General features: G+C 43.3%; 1 protein-coding gene across 1 annotated transcript in view; it reads left to right on the forward strand.

Moving 5' to 3' along the window:
- zcchc24 (zinc finger, CCHC domain containing 24) overlaps positions 1-19,791 on the forward strand; it is a 267,605-nt gene that overhangs the window by 203,710 nt on the left and 44,104 nt on the right. Inside the window, exon 3 of the mRNA XM_060854300.1 lies at positions 4,654-4,818. Within this exon, the coding sequence (XP_060710283.1) occupies positions 4,654-4,818 (165 nt within the window). The remainder of the gene's footprint in view (positions 1-4,653; positions 4,819-19,791) is intronic.

The following is a 19,791-nucleotide window of genomic DNA, read 5'->3' on the forward strand; positions in this document are numbered from 1 at the left end:
AGTCTTGCTGGTCATTTACATAATTAATTGATTGAGGGAGCTTGCTGCGTGCAAATTAGGTGCTGAGAGTTACAACATGACAACAGTGATAACTCTCCAAAAGTACTTAATTGGCTATAAAGTGCTTGAGCATGCCCGGAACGTGTGAAAGGCAACATATAAACGCAAGTCTTTCTATATAAATACAAAGTACGCTCTGTACTTTTGCCTAACAGGGTTAGACGTTTTTTTGGTTCAGATAATAATTCCAATGATATGACATGTGCAGAGAGAAAATAATATTGGTCCGTGTAGAAATGCTGTACATAAACAGACTCGAGTTCTCTTAAAATAATTGCTTAGAATTAGCTCGAATATGATAAGCATTAGCTATTATGAGTGTAATGGAATGCCATCGAGGCAAAGGTTCTAGACTGAACTGTCCATAATAAATCTTGCAGCCATTAATAACTATCACATGGAGATGTCCTTTAGAGGCATGTTGGATGGTCAGCACTAAAAATGACGACACTGACATATTTCACTTCCTTTCACAGTTACCATTAATGCATACTTATTTTCCAAACCCATGATATAAAGAATGACCATTAATTATCATCCACAACAAATAATCAGCTAATCAGTCAATTTGAACTGGTTTTGGTTGAGATGGGAATATTGGGCAGGCTACCGGGAGAACAATCTGCTTTTAGAGTCATAGGTCATAGAGATGTACAGCATGGAAACAGACCCCTCGGTCCAACCTGTCCATGCCGACCAGATATCCCAACCCAATCTATTCCCATCTGCCAGCAGCCAGCCCATATCCCTCTAAACCCTTCCTATTCATATACCCATCCAAATGCCTCTTAAATGTTGCAATTGTACCAGCCTCCACCACTTCCTCTGGCTGCTCATTCCATACACGTACCACCCCCGCGTGAAAAAGTTGCCCTCTTTTATATTTCTCCCCTCTCACCCTAAAACTATGCCCTCTAGCTCTGGACTCCCCCACACCAGCGAAAAGACTTTGCCTATTTACCCTATCCATGCCCTTCATTATTTTGTAAACCTCTATAAGGTCACCCCTCAGTCTCCGAATTTGAGCTGCTGGATATTTTTAATAAATGAGTCCTTGAAAAAGTTGGGTAAGATTGGTTACCATTTGATCCAAAACCAATAATGTAGCACTCTGTCAAATTCTCGCCCTGCTACATTTGCCACTATGTAAAAATACTGGAGTAATGCTCATTACCATGAGGTATCTCAATGATTGTTCTCTTTACTTAGGTCTGAGATCCTACAATTATTTGTAACTTGTATCTATGGTAGCCCCTCATCACAAGCAGAGGTTGCATGTCGAGAGCAGTGATTTTGGTCTTCTCAATCCTACTGTGGTCTCCAGGATGGATTGAGAAATGGAAGGAATCCACTTCAAGGGGTGAGGCATGGTGAATGACAGCAAAGTAGTTAGTAACAAGGGGACATTCCTCACTTCTGCTCCACATGAAATGCTACAAATATTCCGGGGGTGGAAATTAATCAGTACAATATTTGTAAGAAAAATGACGCTCAAAATTCCTCTGCTTGGTATTCTAGTGAACTTACTAAGTCATCTAAAAATATAAAAGTTAACCAATGCCAGGAATAGCACAGAGAGGAATTTTATGGTAAATGAAATGGCATATTTGCTCCTCACTTGGTTTCTGCAGCTTCAGATGGCACGACCTCATGATCTGAAATTCCTACACGTGTCCACCTCTCTACCTCATTTTCCTCTTTTAATAGACTCCTTAAAATCCAACCATTTTTTGGCCAAGCATCTGGTCATGAGACGTAATATCTCCCTACATCGCTGTGTTTCATACTTTATAATGCTCCTGTCAAGGGGCTTTAGGTATTTCATTTTACAGTATTGAGGTTGCTATATAAATATAGGTTGTTGACCTGTCAGGCTTAAAGAATTACTTGCATTTATAGACACCTTTCACACCTTGGGACTTTCCAAAATGCTTTATAGCCAATGAAGTTTTACTCTTGAAGGGCAGCCATTGTTTGTATCTGTGGAAACTATTTCAAACTATCATTTTGCTATGAAGGGCTTTCTATTCCTGCAGTAATTTCAGGTATTACCATAATGTCATTGAGACTACACTAAAATGTAGGTCTTAAAGTACAAACTGGATTTCAAAAAGTCATCTATCCTTAGACAGGATGCAGTCTGATCTATCTGACCAATAAGAAATACTGAGACACATTTTGCAACAACTGCTTATCGTAACTTTCATATTGCAATGTTTGTGTTAATCAGCCCCACTCCCTTAATTCCCATCGAAATATCAGTCAGAGTGGTTGTTCTGTTTGAACTCTCATCCACTTTAAATGAAACCTTTGTAACAATGAGCTAAAAGACTAGATCCAGAATGTATCTTAGATAAGACATTTTCTTAGCTTTATGTAGATGGACAAACATTTGCCGTGTGTATTGATTCTATTTGGTTTAAAAAAATGTTACCAGCTTATCTTACACACCCTGTTCACAGTAGATTGGAGGTTACACTGCTTTATAATAACATGTAACAGACTATCTATTCTTCCACCTTTGAGCAGAAGATGGAAGGGGGCTAATGTTGTGCTTTTTTTAAAGAAAAGTGGCAAAAAAAAGCCAGGGAGCAATAGGCCAGTGAGCCTGACAACAGGGTTTGGTAAGTTGTTGGAGGGGATTCGAAGAGACAGGATTTGTATGTACAGTGTTTGGAAAGGTTAAAACAATGACTGCAGATGCTGGAGACCAGATTCTGGATCAGAGTGGTGCTGGAAAAGCACAGCAGTTCAGGCAGCATCCGAGAAGCAGGAAAATCGACGTTTCGGGCAAAAGCCTGAAGGGCTGTGCTTTTCCAGCACCACTCTGATCCGGTATTTGGAAAGGCAAGGATGGTATAGGAATAGTCAGAATGGCTTTGTGTGTCAAAAATCATATGTCTCAAACTTGATTTGAGTGTTTTGAAGAGATGGCCAAAGAAGATAGATGAAGGCAGAGCTATAAACATTGTCTACGTGGTATTCAGCAAGGCTTTTGACAAGGTTCCATATGATAGACTGGTTATTAAGGTTAGATCACATGGTATCGAGGGAGAGCTAGCCAATTGGATACAAAAATTGGCTTGACAGTAGGGAGCAAGAGCTTGGTGGTAGAGGATTGTTATTCGGACTGGAGGCCTGTGGCGAGAAGAGCTGGGACCACTGTTGTTTGTCATTTATATAATCGATGTGGATGAGAATATAAGAAGCATGGTTAGTAAGTTTGCAGATGACACTAAAATTGGTGGTATGGTGGACATTGAAGAAGGTTATCTAACAGCATAAGGAGATCTTGAACAACTGGGCTAAGGGGCCAAGGAATGGCAAATGAATTTTAAATTAGATAAATGCAAGGCGTTGAATTTTGGTAAAACAAACCAAGGCTGGACTTACAAGTCAGTGGTAGGGCCCTGGAAGGTGTTGTCGAACAGAGAGACCTAGGGGTGCAGGTACATAGATCCATGAAAATGGCATCATGGTTTCACAAGGCATTTGGCATACTTGCCTTCATCAGTCAGAGGATTGTGTTTAGGAGTTGGGAGATCATGTTTTAGCACTACAAGGCATGTAGTACGTGCTGAACTATGTACAGTTCTGGTCACCCTGCTATAGGAATAATGTTTTTAACTTGGAAGGGGTACAGGAATATTTACAAGGATGTTGCTAGGACTAAAGGGTTTGAGTTGTAGGGAGAGGCTAGATGGAGTGGAGCTTTTTTCCCTCGTGCATAAGAGGTTGAGGGATGACCAATATAAAGGGTTATAAAAACTTGAGAGGCATAGATAAAGTGAATAGCCAAGGCCATTTCCCCAGGGTAGGGGAATCCAAAACTAAAGGGCACAGGGTTACGGTGAGAGAGGAATGATTTAAAAGGGACCTGAGGGGCAGTTGTTTCACGCAGAGGCTGATGTGTATATGGAATGAACTGCTAGAGGAAGTGGTAGATAAAGTACAATTACAACATTTAAAAGACATTTAGATAGGTACATGAATAGGAAAGGTTTAGAGGGATATGGATCAAAAGCAGGCAAATGGCATTAGTTCAGTTTAAGAAACATGGTTGATATGACCGAGTTGGAGGGGTCTGTTTCCATGCTGTATGACTCTATAACTCTAAATGATGGCTGGAGGCAATACCTGCAGATACATAGATACCTATTGCTTTTCTGCTGAAAGTTGGGATGTAGGTTGGGAATGGCTTATAAATTTATGTCTTCCAGTCCCCCGACCAACATCAGGAGAAAGCAAAAGAAACCCAACAAACATTTTTTTTAAAAATCCAAATCCTGTCGATGGGTTCACTATCTGTTTGGATGTCTTTTGAGCTGTTTCATAGTGTTTGATGCAAACTTTGAATGGGTGATACTTTTAAGTCTGACCAACATCTTGTTTATCAATGGCCAGATATTTTGTTCATGTGACGTGTCACAAACAAATCTTTGTATATTAAAATTCAAACTCACCATGCGTTTTCTTAATCAAGTTCACCTGGTGATTTAAATAGAATAGGTTGGAAAATAATTTGAAAGTTGTTCGCTACCCAGCTGGCACGAGTGGCTGTTTTAACTTGTATGTTCTGTGTTTCTTTGCTAGGCACGCCCCAAAGGAGAAGGCCTGACCCCTTACCAGGGCAAGAAACGCTGCTTTGGTGAATACAAGTGCCCTAAGTGTAAGAGGAAATGGATGAGCGGTAACTCATGGGCCAACATGGGCCAGGAATGCATCAAGTGCCACATCAACGTTTACCCCCACAAGCAGGTACTCACCCCAACCTTGACGCTGAGCCAATCGCACATCACTAGTTACAGCTCCTTGGCCATTAGACAACATAAAACAACTACTGGGTTCCCTGGCAACCTTCGCTCCCCTCTGAGGGAGCCCTCAACTTGTGTTGAGCTACTTGAAGTTCCTTGCCTTACTGACTTAAATTTCACCCAGTCCAATGGGCCAATTAACAGAAGGGTAGCTTTGAGAAAAGTTACCGATGTGAAAGTTGTTGAACCCCCTCCTCCCTGGGCCAAAGTCAAGGAAGAACTTTTATTTATGTAGTGTCCATCTCAATCTTGGGATCTCCCAAAGTACTGTAACAGCCTATCAGACATTTGGAGGTGCAGTCTCTGCTGCAGTATCAGTAATGTGGTCACCTTTTTAAGCAAAGCAACCTCCCAAAAGCAGCCATGAGATAAATCCCCCATAATCTGTTTTAGTGACATGTACTGAGGGATAAAAACTAGCCAGAAAACTGGGCGAAATGCATTGCTATTTTTCAAATGAATCAAACCATTGTTTTTTTGTCTAGCTGAAGAAATAGATTGTAGTTGATTTAATGTCTCATTTGAAAGATGGCATTTCTGACAGTGCTGCACTCCTTCAGACCCGCAGAGGCTGTCAGTCCAGATAACGTGCACAAGTCTATACCATGGGGCTTAAACCCAGGACGTTAGGCCAAATGATAGCTACAACCGACAGTTACTGTGGAAGGGAGGGCGTTGGTTAGTTCAATTGGCTGGATGGCTGGTTTGCAATGCAGAATGATGCCAACAGTGTGGGTTCAGTTCCCATACCGGCTGACGTTGCCATGAAGGACCCTCCTCCTGCCTGAGGCATGGTGACCCTCAGGTTAAACCACCACCAGATATCTCCCTCTAAGGGGAGAGCAGCCCTACGGCCCGTTAGGAGACTTTACGTTTTTAAAGGTTGTCATGATATGGAGTTGCTGGTGTTGGATGTGGAATTTCTCCACAACCACCTGATAAAGGAACAGCGCTCCGAAAGCTAGTGCTTCCAAATAAACCTGTTGGACTATAACCTGGTGTTGTGTGATTTTTAGCCTTTTTAAAGGGGAAGAATCCAGATAAGGGGAGAAACTTAAATGAGCAATGTGGATAGATTTTTCTCAGAATGGGAAATTGAAAAGTTTTGCTGTTAGCACTCTCCAGGTGAATGATTGAATCTTTGCTTGTGTCTCTTCCTCGAATATTGACCTCAATAAACCAAAGGTTTCCTCATGCAGTCAGAATAGGGGCAATGTGTTTCTCAAGTTGGTCTGGTCTGAGTTGTAGAACAGATTGGCAGAGAGCTGGGGCTAGGTGACTGTCCGACTGCGATGCACAATGTGTACGGCACAGTTTGATGTCATGGAAGCAACTATTTCTAGCAAAGACAAAGAGCACCCTGTCAAACTGGGTTCACCCTCTGATCCTAATGCTCTATTGACATGAAAACCAAAGAACAAAAGTCCCTGTCATTTCAGGACAGATTTTTAATCTTCAGAAACTTTTTGGTGATCTATTCAATAAGTGTGAGAGACACCTGGTGGTACAGAAATATATGACAAACTTTTATCTAATTCTGCCCTACACGCCACAAACACTATCTTCAAGGAATTCCTTGTTAAGTGTCCGATAATGCGTACCACATGGAAGGAAATTGTGTTTCAGGGAAAAGGTCTGGCAGGTTTATAACAAAATTGCTGCTGTAGTCACCCTTATAATGTCCTCTTGGATATATAGCAGTGTTGACTGTGAAACAATCAACCTTTGAAAAAAGTAACAAGAAACAATTATAGTCATTTTAATCCCCCTATTCGGGCATGTTATGGCACAGGTCTGGGGCTTGAACCTAGAACTTCCGTTCCTAAGGTAGGGATACTACGGTGCCACAAGAACCTCCAGCAGGCAATTATGTCGTGACTTTAGCAATGCGGAAGTGTTCACAGGTATGAGAAAATTTGACACCAAGTCACACAAAGGGATATCAAAGCTAAAAATCACAAAACACCAGGTTATAGTCCAACAGGTTTATTTGGAAGCACTAGCTTTCGGAGTGCTGCTCCTTCATCAGGTGGTTCATCAGGAGCAGCGCTCTGAAAGCTAGTGCTTCCAAATTAACCTGTTAGACTATAACCTGGTGTTGTGTGATTTTTAACTTTGTCCACCCAGGCCCAACACCGGCATCTCCAAATAAAGAGATATCAAAGCAAGTGATCAATGGCTTGATCATGTAGGTAGTTTTTAAGGAGCACTGGAAGAAATACCCTTTTTCAAATAGTGCCAAGAAATCTACCTTTTTAGATTAGATTAGATTACTTACAGTGTGGAAACAGGCTCTTCGGCCCAACAAGTCCACACCGACCCGCCGAAGCGCAACCCACCCATACCCGTACATTTACCCCTTACCTAACACTACGGGCAATTTAGCGTGGCCAATTCACCTGACCCACACATCTTTGGACTGTGGGAGGAAACCGGAGCACCCGGAGGAAACCCACGCAGACACGGGGAGAACGTGCAAACTCCACACAGTCAGTCGCCTGAGTCGGGAATTGAATCACTGTGCCACCGTGCCGCCCACTTTTTAGTTACCTGTGAGAGTAGATGGGATGTTGATTTCACGGTCTATTTCTTTTATTTATTGAAGCTCTGCATGTTGGGTCATCAGCCTTTTTTTGGTCAATGCGGTTGACCTTTAACTTGTTTCTGGGTGGCTCAAGAAGTATTGATGTGGTAGAGATGGGGAGCTGAAGCAATCAAGCTAAGGAAACCATACCTCTGTTTGTTGAAGGGATTTTGTTAAAAGGTTTTGGTCGCAGACTTTCCCAGAACTGGTGAAAGTTCATGGTTTTTATTTGCTTCCTGGAGAAGTAATAAATAGCCCAGTATTTCCCTTGCAAACTGCGAGGATACAGACAAATGTGTTTCCCTTTGGGTCCCACAATTTCATACTAAAGAAATCAGGATGATATAAAACATCCCATGGAAACTTCAAAAACAAGGCTCAGGGGAGTTCTCCTTGGTGGTCTAGCCAATGTTTTATCACTAACACAGATGGTACAATCACTATTTATTGCTGACAACAAAAATTGAAGGAAATTGTAGTGGGTCAGGCAGCATCTGTGGAGAGAGAGCAAGCTAACTTTTTGAGTCTAGTCATCAGGGCAGCATTTATACACTAGTTGGGGGGGGGGGTGGAGTGCTGGGGGAGAAAGGGCGTAAATGCAGTACCCTCCACACTTCACGTCAGCTCTGATGAAGAATCCTTTAGACTCGAAGCATTAGCTTGCTCTCTCTCTATAGATGCTGCCTGAGCCACGGTGATTCCCAGCATTTTTTGTTTCCAGTGCAGATTCCAGCATCTGCAGTAATTTGCTCCGACTATCTCATTGCTGTTTGTGGGAACTTGCTGTCAGCTGTCCCATTTCCTTCCATTCAACAATGACTACATTTCAGAAACACGTCATTAATTGTAAAATGCTTTGTGGTGTCTGCCTGGTGTGAATAGTGCTGCAAAAAACAAGCTTTCTTTGAAAATCTATACTTTTAAGATACATATTGTGAAGGGCAAGCAATGCAAAAGACTTAAAAGATTAACTTTATCTCCCTCATTCGCTTTTGTTTTAATGATTATATCCACAACAATAAGGAAGAAGGAACTTGCATTCATATAGTGCCTTTCACGGAATGTCCCAATTAATTTCTCAGTCAATGAAAAGTACTTCTGAACCGCAGTCACTTCTGTAATAGATTAGATTCCCTACAGTGTAAAAACAAGTCCTTTGGCCCAACAAGCCCACACTGACTCTCTGAAGAGGACCCACCCAGACCCATTTCCCTCTGACTAATGCATCTATGACTATGGGCAATTTAGTGTGGCCAATTCACCTGACCTACACATCTTTGGACTGTGGGAGGAAACCCATGCAGACACAGGGAAAATATGAAAACTCCACACAGTTACCTGAGGCTGGAATCGAACCTGGGTCCCTGGTGCTGTGAGGCATCAGTGCTAACCACTAAGCCACCCAGCCACCTTGCCACCCTTGTAGGAGAGAATCTGTGCATAGCAATGAAGGAAATTACCAGATCCATCTGGTCAATGCAAACATGAAATTAAGCCCAATAGATATGTAACACAAATATTTATAAACGTAATGGAGAAGATGTGATTAACAAAAATAACTGCTGGTTGGAAGATGGAATCAATTCAGACACACAATTACAGTTCACCACTTTTATATCTTTTTGTATCTTCAAAGTTGCTCCTTTTGCAGTCACAGAACAGATACAGGTATTCCCCAGGTTGTAAATGGGTTCTGTTCTGGAGTATGTTTGCAAGATAATTTGTGCCCATTGTAGAACACAATGCAGGACAATGTAGAGCCGCCATTTGTAAGTACGGTATGTCAAGTCTTCAACTTACACTCACGCATAAGATTGCATTCATAAGTGTGAGAGTTTGTAAATTAGATGCTTGTAAATCAGGGACCTCTTTAACTCTGATATTGACTGCTTCAATCTGTCCACTCCTCTCTCCCAATTCAACGCCTCACCCTCACAAAGCACAACCCTCCACTCCCTCCGATCCAACCCCTACCACACATTATGCCCCCCGCCCTTGTCCCCTGGTTTAATGATAGTTTGGCGCACCGACCTCTACAAGGCTGAAACCAGGCTCCAACTCATGGACACCTCCTCCTCACCTCCCATCACCAATCTACCATCTCCCAGACAATCCACAACCTTATCATCTCAGGGATCTCCCATCCACAGCCTCCAACCTCATAGTCCAGGAACCATGCACCTCCCGGTTCTACCTCTTACACAAACTTCACAAACCTGACTACCCCGGTTGACCCATCGCCTCCGCTTGTTCCTGCCCCATTGAACTTATCTCCTCATTCCTTGATACCCTGGTCCAGGATTTCCTCACATACATTTGGGACACCACTGATGTCTTCCACCTCCTCCATGACTTTCGTTTACCTGGCCCCCAAAGCCTCATCTTCACCATGGGCATCTAGTCCCTAGACGCATCCATCCACCATGACGAAGACCTCCAAGCCTTCCATTTCTTCCTCTCCTGCTGACCCAACCAGTACCCCTCTACCAACACACTCATTCAATTAGCTCAACTGGTCCTCACCCTCAACAACTTCTCCTTCCCATCCTCCCACTTCCTTCAGACCAAAAGGGTAGCTATGGGTACCCACATGGGCCCCAGCTATGCCTGCCTCTTCATCAGGTACATGGAACAGTCCATCTTCCACAGCTACACCCTCAGCATTCTCCACCTTTTCCTCCACTACGTCGATGACTGTATCAGTGCCAGCTCGTGCTCCCAAGAGGAAGTGAACAGTTTGTCAACTTCACGAATACCTTCCACCCTGACCTCAAGTTCAACTGGATCATCTTGTACACCTCCCTCCCCTGGACCTCTCCGTCTTCATCTCTGGCACCCTTTAACCTCACCCCTCCAACCACAAGAAGGATAGAACTCCCCTGGTCCTCACCTTCCACTCCAGCAACCTCCAGATACATCACATCATTGTCCGCCATTTCTGTCACCTACAGTCAGACCACACCACCAGAGATATATTTCCCTCCCCATCCCTGTCAGCATTCTGCAGATACCATTCCCTCCGCGTCTCCCTCATTAGGTCCACATCCCCCCCCACCAACACACTCTCCACTCCTGGCACCTTCCCTTGCCACCGAGGTGTAAAACCTGCGCCCATATCTCCCCCTCACCTCCATCCAAGGCCACAAAGGATCCTTCCACATCTGACAGAGATTTTCCTGCACAACCAAACACCTCATCTCCTGTGTCAGTTTCTCTCAAAGTGGTCTCCTCTACATCGGGGAGACAGGACACCAACTTACAGAATGTTTCAGGGAACATCTCTGGGACGCATGTACTGAAGAACCCCACTTGGTTGACCACTTCAACTCCCTCTTCCACTCCGCCAAGGACATGCAAGTTCTGGGCCTCATCCACTGCCAAATCCAAGCCATATGATGTCTGGAGGAAGAACGACTCATCTTCCACATGGGACCCTCCAACCACACATCATCAACGTCAACTTCACCAGTTTCCTCATCTCCCTTACCCCCCACCTCATCCTAGATCCAACCCTCCAACTCAGCACCGTCCTCTTGAACTGTCCTACTTGTCCGTCTTCTTTCCCACCTATCCACTCCACTTTCCCCTCCAACCTACCACCATCAGCCCTGACTCTATCTACCTATCATCTTACCAGCTACCTTCTCCCCCAGCCCCGCCTCCACCCTCCTATTTATATCTCAGCCCTCTTCCTCCCCCATCTCCCCCATATTCCTGATGATGGGTTTATGCCCGAAATATTAGTTCCCCTGCTCCTCGGATGCGGCCTGACCTGCTGTGCTTTTCCAGCACCACACGTTTCAATCTCTGTAACTTTAAATGTGCTTCTTTGTGAAAGGTGGATGAACCTTATCTAATGCAAATTGACCATTTAATTGAACCTCATTCATTTATTGGTGGTATGGTGGTAATGTCACTGGCTGAGTAATCTAGGCATCTATTGTCCTTTAGGGAAGGAAATCTGCCATCCTTACCCAGTCTGGCCTACATGTGACTCCAGACTCTCTGCAATGTGGTTGGCACTGCATGTCCTGTAAAGAGGTTTGGGAAGTCAGTCCGTTCAAGGGAAATTAGTGACGTGCAACAAACACTGACAACCTCTGCACCCCGGAAAGTATTTAAAAAAAACCTAGCTTGGCTAATGGGGACAGTTGAGAAAAAAAACTTGCATTTACAGACCACCTTTCATGTCTACAGCACACCCTGAAGTATTTTGCAACTAATGACATAGTCAAGGTTGTAACGTAGGAAGAGATGACACCTCCAATTTATGCACAGCATGTTCCCACAAGTAGCATTGTAATAATATCAGATAATCTGTTCTAGTGGTATTGGTTTGAGGGATAAATTTTAGCAACGAGACAGGACAGAATTCTCCTGGTCCTTCTTGAAATGCAGTGATGGGATCTTCATTTCCATTTGAGAGAGGGGACGTGGCTTCAGTTTGACATCTCACCAATAAATGAATGAGGTTTGATCAAATAATAATTTATATTAAATAGGGTTCATCTAGATTTTACAAAGAGAGCATCTCCTGCAATTCAGCACTCCATTGGTGCTGGACCAGTGTTGAAAATGTGTTGCTGGTTAAAGCGCAGCAGGTCAGGCAGCATCCAAGGAACAGGAAATTCGACGTTTCGGGCACAAGCCCTTCTTCAGGAATGAGGAAAGTGTGTCCAGCAGGCTAAGATAAAAGGTAGGGAGGAGGGACTTGGGGGAGGGGCGATGGAGATGTGATAGGTGGAAGGAGGTCAAGGTGAGGGTGATAGGCCGGAGTGGGCTGGAGGCGGAGAGGTCAGGAAGAAAATTGCTGGTTATGAAGGCGGTGCTGAGTTCGAGTGATTCGACTGAGACAAGGTGGGGGGAGGGGAAATGAGGAAACTGGAGAAATCTGAGTTCATCCCTTGTGGTTGGAGGGTTCCCAGGCGGAAGATGAGGCGCTCTTCCTCCAACCGTCATGTTGTTATGTTCTGGCGATGGAGGAGTCCAAGGACCTGCATGTCCTTGGTGGAGTGGGAGGGAGAGTTAAACTGTTGAGCCACGGGGTGGTTGGGTTGGTTGGTCCGGGCATCCCAGAGGTGTTCCCTGAAGCATTCGCAAGTAGGCGGCCCGTCTCCCCAATATAGAGGAGGCCACATCGGGTGCAGCGGATGCAATAGATGATGTGTGTGGAGGTGCAGGTGAATTTGTGTCAGTCTTGAGTGTTATGCTCAAGTCCTGTAGCAGAGTTGAACCCACAATCTTTGACTCAGGCCTGAAAATGCTACCAACTGAGCCACAGCTGATAATCATTAATGTCTCTCAGTTAAATAGCAAAATATTCAAAACACACGCCCCTATGCTGCACTGACATGCAGAGTCATACAACCTAGTAAGGAGGCCATTTGGTCCATTGTTCCTGTGCTGGTTCACGTCTGTTCCTATACACAGGCCTCCTGTACCAACATGGTGAATGGTGGAGGTAGTGGATGGATGTGAAAGAAATAAATTGATGGTGGCCTCCAAGGAAGCAAGACTCTTGGGAATAGCAGACTTGCAAACCCTTTCAGTAGCACATTTCATAAAGAAGAGGGAATATAATGTATAATCTGTGTATGTGCCTATTTCTACCTAAGTTTCTCCAGTTGTAGAGTTTTTATAGTAACTGACGTGTTTGTGCTGTTGTGCTCCAGTGCTTTGTGACAATTTTTGAGCACAAAAAATATGTGCCTGCCAAGATATTTTTGATTTCAACTCACATTTGAAGGATGAGGAGGGGAAACTTGTAAAAGGAGGCAAAGGATTTCCTGTGTAACAGAAGGTGGGTGAAGGGAGTTTGACATCAGACAAAACTAAAGCATCCTGTTGCAGATGCCATTGATTGGAGCCTAGAGACAGCTCTTCTGTCCTTTCAATTTGACAGGACCATAGTGTGCGTGGCACAGGGGAAGGAGAAATACCCATGAGACAAGTAAATGCTCTTACCTAATGCACAAATCTGGGATCAATTAGTAGCCATGAAAAGAACTTAATGGAAAAGCAATTTGTTAGAATTTAAAATCGCTGTTGCTTAGGTGAAAAAGGCTCAGATAAAACACACCATGAATGTTAAAATGAGATTATTCCAATGTCAGAGAGATTCGTGCATCAGTTTGCTTAGAAAAAAGTTAGTACAACAACTTCAGCGCTCTATGAAAGAGCAATTTCTTGTAAGAAAGCATGGGTATCTTCTAGTGACATTGAGTATCATGGAGAAGTATTTCAAACAAAGATGCTTGATGGTTTAATAAGTCTTTGAGGAGAAAGTGAGGTATGCAGATGCTGGAGATCAGAGCTGAAAATGTGTTGCTGGAAAAGCGCAGCAGGTCAGGCAGCATCCAAGGAACAGGAAATTCGATGTTTCGGGCATAAGCCCTTCTTCAGGAATCCTGAAGAAGGGCTTATGCCCGAAACGTCGATTCTCCTGTTCCTTGGATGCTGCCTGACCTGCTGCGCTTTTCCAGCAACACATTTTCAGGTTTAATAAGTCTATTCAGCATAGTCCCACTAGTACGATTAGATTTGTCGTTGTACCCTGAAAGACTGATGTTATTCTATATCTGGGCTGCCAGAAGAGCTTTGGCTGTGCCTTATAAAAAAAGACAGTGGTTTCCTAATGAAGGATTAACATCAATGATGCAGCCAACTGCTGTTTGTAATTTTGTGCAATGATATATATAGAACGTATATACTTATGTAGCACCTTTAACATAGAAAAGTGTGTCCTGATGCATGAAAGGAAGCAAGGGCATGTGATCAAAAATGCGTTCCAACAGGTAGATTTCAAGCTGCAACACAAAGGAGGAGAGAGAGAGAAGGACAGATCATATTCTAAAAGAACCAAAAATGATTATCTTGAAATTTAGAGCTGGGGCATGCGTGTAAATGTTTGCTGTGCCTTTATACGTAGCAAAAAGTCTAAAGACACTTGGGTACATGAGTAGAGCAGGTGATGGATGAGGGAGATATTAGATAAATAATGGGATTGTTCAGGTTGTATAGGCTGGCTTGTGAAATATATTCAAGGCTGCAATAGCCAGGTTTTTAATCAGGAAGGGAATCAAGGATCATATGGAAAGGCAGGAAAGTGGTGCTGAGGAATATCAGATCTAGAGGAGGTGGAGCAGAGGGTTAGATAGGGTGGACAGTGAAAACTGTTTCCCTCAGATGGTGAAGGCTAACATGAGGGGGACATAGCTTTAAATTGAGAGGTGATAAATTTAGGATGGATATCAGGGGTGGTTTCTTACTCAGGGTAGTAGGGGCGTGGAACGGCCTGCCTGCAACAGTAGTAGATTCGCTGACGTTAAGGGCATTTAAATGGGCTTTGGACATATGGATGATAATGGAACAGTGTACGTTAGATGGGCATCAGATTAATTTCACAGGTCGGCGCAAGATCAAGGGCCAAAGGGCCTGTACTGTGCTGTAACATTTTACGTTCTATGAATAGCCTATTTCTGCCTTTGGACCTTATGGTCAGTGAAGGTTGAGGTATTTGAGAGAGGAAGGTGATATAGTGAGGCTGAGGTTTCCGTCAGAGAATTTCAGAGTTTACTGGGGTAGAGGTGCTAACAACTATGGCAGAACAGATGGAAAGATGCTGCAAAGACAAGGAAATGGGAGTTGAAACTGAGAAGAGGAGTTTAAGAAATCACACAGGGTGGAGTGAGCGAATTTGCTGTCCATATCGGAAATAAACCCATGATGAAGCAAAAATGATGGCAACAAATTCAAGGAAGATAACTGCCATATTATGTTTCATTCTGTCTCTGCCATGAGAAAACTAGCAAAATTTGATTGGAACATTAAACCAATGTAAAGTGACACTCTTTCTCTTTTTGGATCTGGTAATATCTAATGAGTTAAGTTTAATAAATTAACTCAGTAAAAGCTCTGCTAGGAAGCAATGAGATGGTAGAATTTATCATTCAGTTTGGTAGTGAGAAACATGGGTCAGAAACAACTGTGCTAAACTTAAATCGGAAAGGAATGAGGGCCGAGTTGGCTGGAGTGCACCAGGTAAGACGTTTAGCAGAAAAGACCGTTAAGGAGCAATAGCAGATGTTTAAGGACATCGTTCATGACTCAGTGGGGATAAAAGAGTCAATAAAATCTCGGTAAGAACCCTTAGGGAAAACAAACTATTTTGACTAGTGCTCCAGGCAATAATGGAACAAAATGACAGAAGATTTGATAGAATCATGTGTAGGTCACACACAAAGGAGAACCTTAGCAGTTAGAATAGACAGGGCAGATCAGTGATGTTATGAAGGTTGGAGTAAGTTATGATTTTGTGATGAACTGGATATAGAATTTGAAGCTTAATGGAAGATAAAGCAGAGATGACAAGTCATCCCGAGCGTGGGGCTGGGAGGTCTCTGCGTAAGCTCAATGAGATGGGTTTGACCTTGCCAATGTTTTGCCCTGGTCGAAGCTCTGACTCTTTCACAAAACGGGACAGTGGGATAGAGGGTGGGGACACCATAACACTGGGCTTTAAGACTGTGTAAAATGTGACAAAGATCCCATTGTAGGAGGCAGCAGGAGAACAATCAAATCTTTATCTTGCTTCACCTGGTATGAACACAACAGACAAGACACCAGAGTGTTCCATGTGGCACAAGTCGATTGTAAGTGCTGGACAAACCTCTGTACGTGAGAATGAAGCTATTAACAAGAGGTTTTGAAGTAACAACCACTTGCATTTAGATAGCACTGTTAATATGGTAAAATTGTCACTGAATACTTGCTAGGACTGTTACCAAAAAAAATTCCAAGCCACATGAGGAAACATTAGGATAAATTAGTAAAAAGGTGATAAAGAGGTAGAGTTGAGTGTTTTAAAGGATGGAGGAGTAGAAAGATGAAGTTATTTGGGGAGGTGACTCCAGAGTGTGGGTCCTCACCTTCTGGAGACATGTTTTGCTACATCCAAGACGGAAGCTTTTGTTTTTGCTGCTACTTCACTCTTCAGCTTGCTCGTCGTTTCTCAGGGGCACTAGAACAAAGGAACCAGAATAGACCAATCATCATTTCAATCATCAAGCCAGTTCTGGCCTGCACATCGACCACAGCTGATTTTTTTTAAACACCTTTTAACCTGTTATGAATCCTTACTGCTAACTCTCACCAGCAAAGACAGAGAACTTGATAGAGCTCAGAAGATCAGTGGGAAGAATCATACACTTTGGGAGATCAAATGTTAAGGGAAAGCATATAATTAATGGCAGCAGTCTGAACAGCATTGATGTACAGAGAGATCTCAGGGTTCAAGTCCATAGATCCCTGAAAGAGGCCATGCAAATAGATAAGGTGACAAAGAAGGCGCTTGCCGTTATTGTTTGGGGAGCTGAGAACAAGAGTCAGGATGTCATGTTGCAGCTTTATAAGACTTTGGCGAGGCCACACTTAAATGCAATATTCTAATTTTGGTCACCACATTACAGTTGGATGTGGAGGCTGTGGAGGTAGTGCAGAAGAGGTTTACCAGGATGCTGCCTGGATTAGAGGGCGTGATCTGTAAGGAGATGCTGGAAAAAAAACTCGGGTTGTTTTCTTTGAAGTGGAGGAGGCTGAGGGGTGATTTGAAATCTATAAAATTATGAGATGCAAAGATAGGGTGACAGTCAACATCTTTTTCCCAGAGTTGAGCTGTCTAATACTAGGGGGCATGTATTTAAGGCAAGGGAGGAAAGTTCAAAGGAGACATGAGGGGCAAGTGTTTTTACAGAGAGTGGTAGGAGTGTGGAATGCACTGCCAGGGTAGTGCTGGGGTCAGATATGACAGGGGCATTGAAGGAACTTTAAGATAAGCACTTAATAATGCAAGGAACGGAGGGATATAGACCAAGGGCAGGCAGAATGAATTAGTTTAATTTGGCATCATGTTCAGCACAACATTGTGGGCTGTTCCTGTGCTGTACTGTTCTATGTTCTATGTCTAGGGTCATACACAAGGGAGAACCTCAGCAATGGGTGAAGATAGAGCAGGTCAGTGATGTTGAGCAGGTAGGAGTAAGTTGTCTTAGTGATGACTTTGATGTAGAATTAGGAGCTTAATGGAAGATAAAGCAGAAGAGAAAAGCTGTTAAGAGATTTTTGAATGGACCTTTTTAATGTTAATGTTAATCTCTGTCAGCACCCTCTGTGCAGCTGTAACGCTGTATGCTGCCCTCAGTTCTGTTACCCTGCTGTACTTGTATAGAACGATCTTCCTGTAAAAGCATGTAAGGCAACATCTTTCACTGCATCTTGGCAATAAATCAAGCCTAATCAATGGACAAACCTGCTCCCCAGTGCAGGGTAAATATGTATTAATCTCATCTTTCATTGGCTTCCCCAACATCTGGCAATGCTGAATTTTGCAAACACCCCCACCAACCTTCCCTCACTCCAAAAAAGAACGGTCCATCTGGAATTGCAGGTGATTTGCTATTAATATAAAGTCAGCAGCCTGTTTCCCTGGGAAATCTGCGAATGTTTCTTGAGACAATAGCTCCTTCCCCTCAGCAGAGAAACAAGGCAACCTTGGTTAGAAATTGCAGCAATGGATCAGCTGTTCAGTAGTCCGCTCTGATAACTCTGCTTAAACACAAACTGGCCGGGTACGTTTAAGTATTCTGCTGTACTTTGAAAATCATCGGTGCAAAACATCCACATTTGGCAGCCACTCGTGGTTTCACAATTCGATGCTTCAGCTGTCACAGGGTGGGAAAAAACCCCTCATGACACCACTCACAAGCTGTTCATAGGTTCAAGCACTGAGAGCAGTTAAGAAAAAAAGTACAGAAACAGCTTAGTGGCTGACGTGTTCCACAATGTAACCTTTCATTTCAATTTTATTTAGTTTAATTTGGAAAGTGGATCAATTGTAGCTCTCACGCGGCAGCGATATATCCAGGCTCATGGGACTTTGCTACCCATCTCCCCAGTTCTCGGGCAACAAATTGCTGATGAGACCTCAGCGCAGTTAGTGGTGAGGTGGTGAGGTGGGGTCCGTTGTAAGGTGCTCATTTCCAAAGGCTCTTTCATCCCACCATTGGATTGGAAGCCAGTCTGCTTTGGCAAGGCTAACTCGGTGATGCCTTGCAGTCCTTTGTGATCTGCACCTGCAAACATTGGGTACTCTGGAGCATTAATGAGATGCTATTTTAATAGACAATAGAAAAAGCTGGACAAAGGAAACAAAAACCCATAATTGTGGTCACATAACAAGGGCCCCAGCAAGTGGGTAAAATGTCTTCTTTAGCCACTGAAACAATCTGAATGGCATTCATTGGTTTTCAGAAAGTCTAACCCTTTCAGGTCTGCACAATGACAAATAATTGCTGTTGCAATTTTTAAGCTCTCCAGTAATTTTAGTTGTGGCTAAAAGACCACACGTGCACACAGATTTTAATCCATGATTGAATGTCAGTCAGATTGTGGATTGTCGGGCTTACTGGTAGCTAAATGATCATTAAAATGGATTTGAAGCAATTGCCAGTCTGCGCTGCTGGTGCTTTATTTCACTTTGGATAGACTCAGGCTTCATTGTGTTACTTTTGCCAAGAGAGAACCCAACAGGAGGCATAGCAGACGGGCTCTCATTAATTATTGAGTAACTGAAGTGCAGAGCACCAATGTGATGTAAGGATGTAAAGATTTATAGATCACCTTGGTCGAAGTTTATCATCTGTGCCATCGGGCAGGCCTCTGTCTTTCACAGAGAGAAAAGGTCAAAGATCAATGCTTTAGGTTCAATATCTTTCTCACCATCTAACAGAATAACAATAGCCCAGCTAGTGTAGTAGCTGTAACATCTTTTTGCTGGAATCTTGTCTCAGCTTGCTGGTTTAATAAGGTAAACTCACCATTGTCCCAGAATGCTGCTGTCTCATTAGACAGAGGGGACTGGTGATGGTTTAATCTGAGGGCCAACACACCTCAGGTGAGGGGAGAGGTTGGAAAGGAAAGTCCTCCATGGTTATCTCAGCTAGTCCGGAAATTGAACCAACGCTGTTTGCATCACACTGCATCGCAAACCAGCCATCCAGCCAACTGATCCCAACTGTTTAATAGGGACTTGTTAATGCAGTAATACTCTAAATGTATCATTCCTGGCTCTCTGGTCTATCTCCCATCTCCTCATCCATCACACTGGTGCCAACTGGAAGATCATGCTTTAAGCTTCACAACTCCATAACTTCTAAACCTCTTCAAGCACGTTCCTACCTTTTATTGGAGCACTTCATTATGGTTTTATTGAAAAGTACAACAAACCCATGTCATTCTGTGTAAAGGGTGGTCAAGTTATCATTTCGGCGAGGACCC

This window comes from Hemiscyllium ocellatum, chromosome 43 (genome assembly GCF_020745735.1).
Source record: "Hemiscyllium ocellatum isolate sHemOce1 chromosome 43, sHemOce1.pat.X.cur, whole genome shotgun sequence".
Lineage (NCBI taxonomy): Eukaryota > Metazoa > Chordata > Chondrichthyes > Orectolobiformes > Hemiscylliidae > Hemiscyllium > Hemiscyllium ocellatum.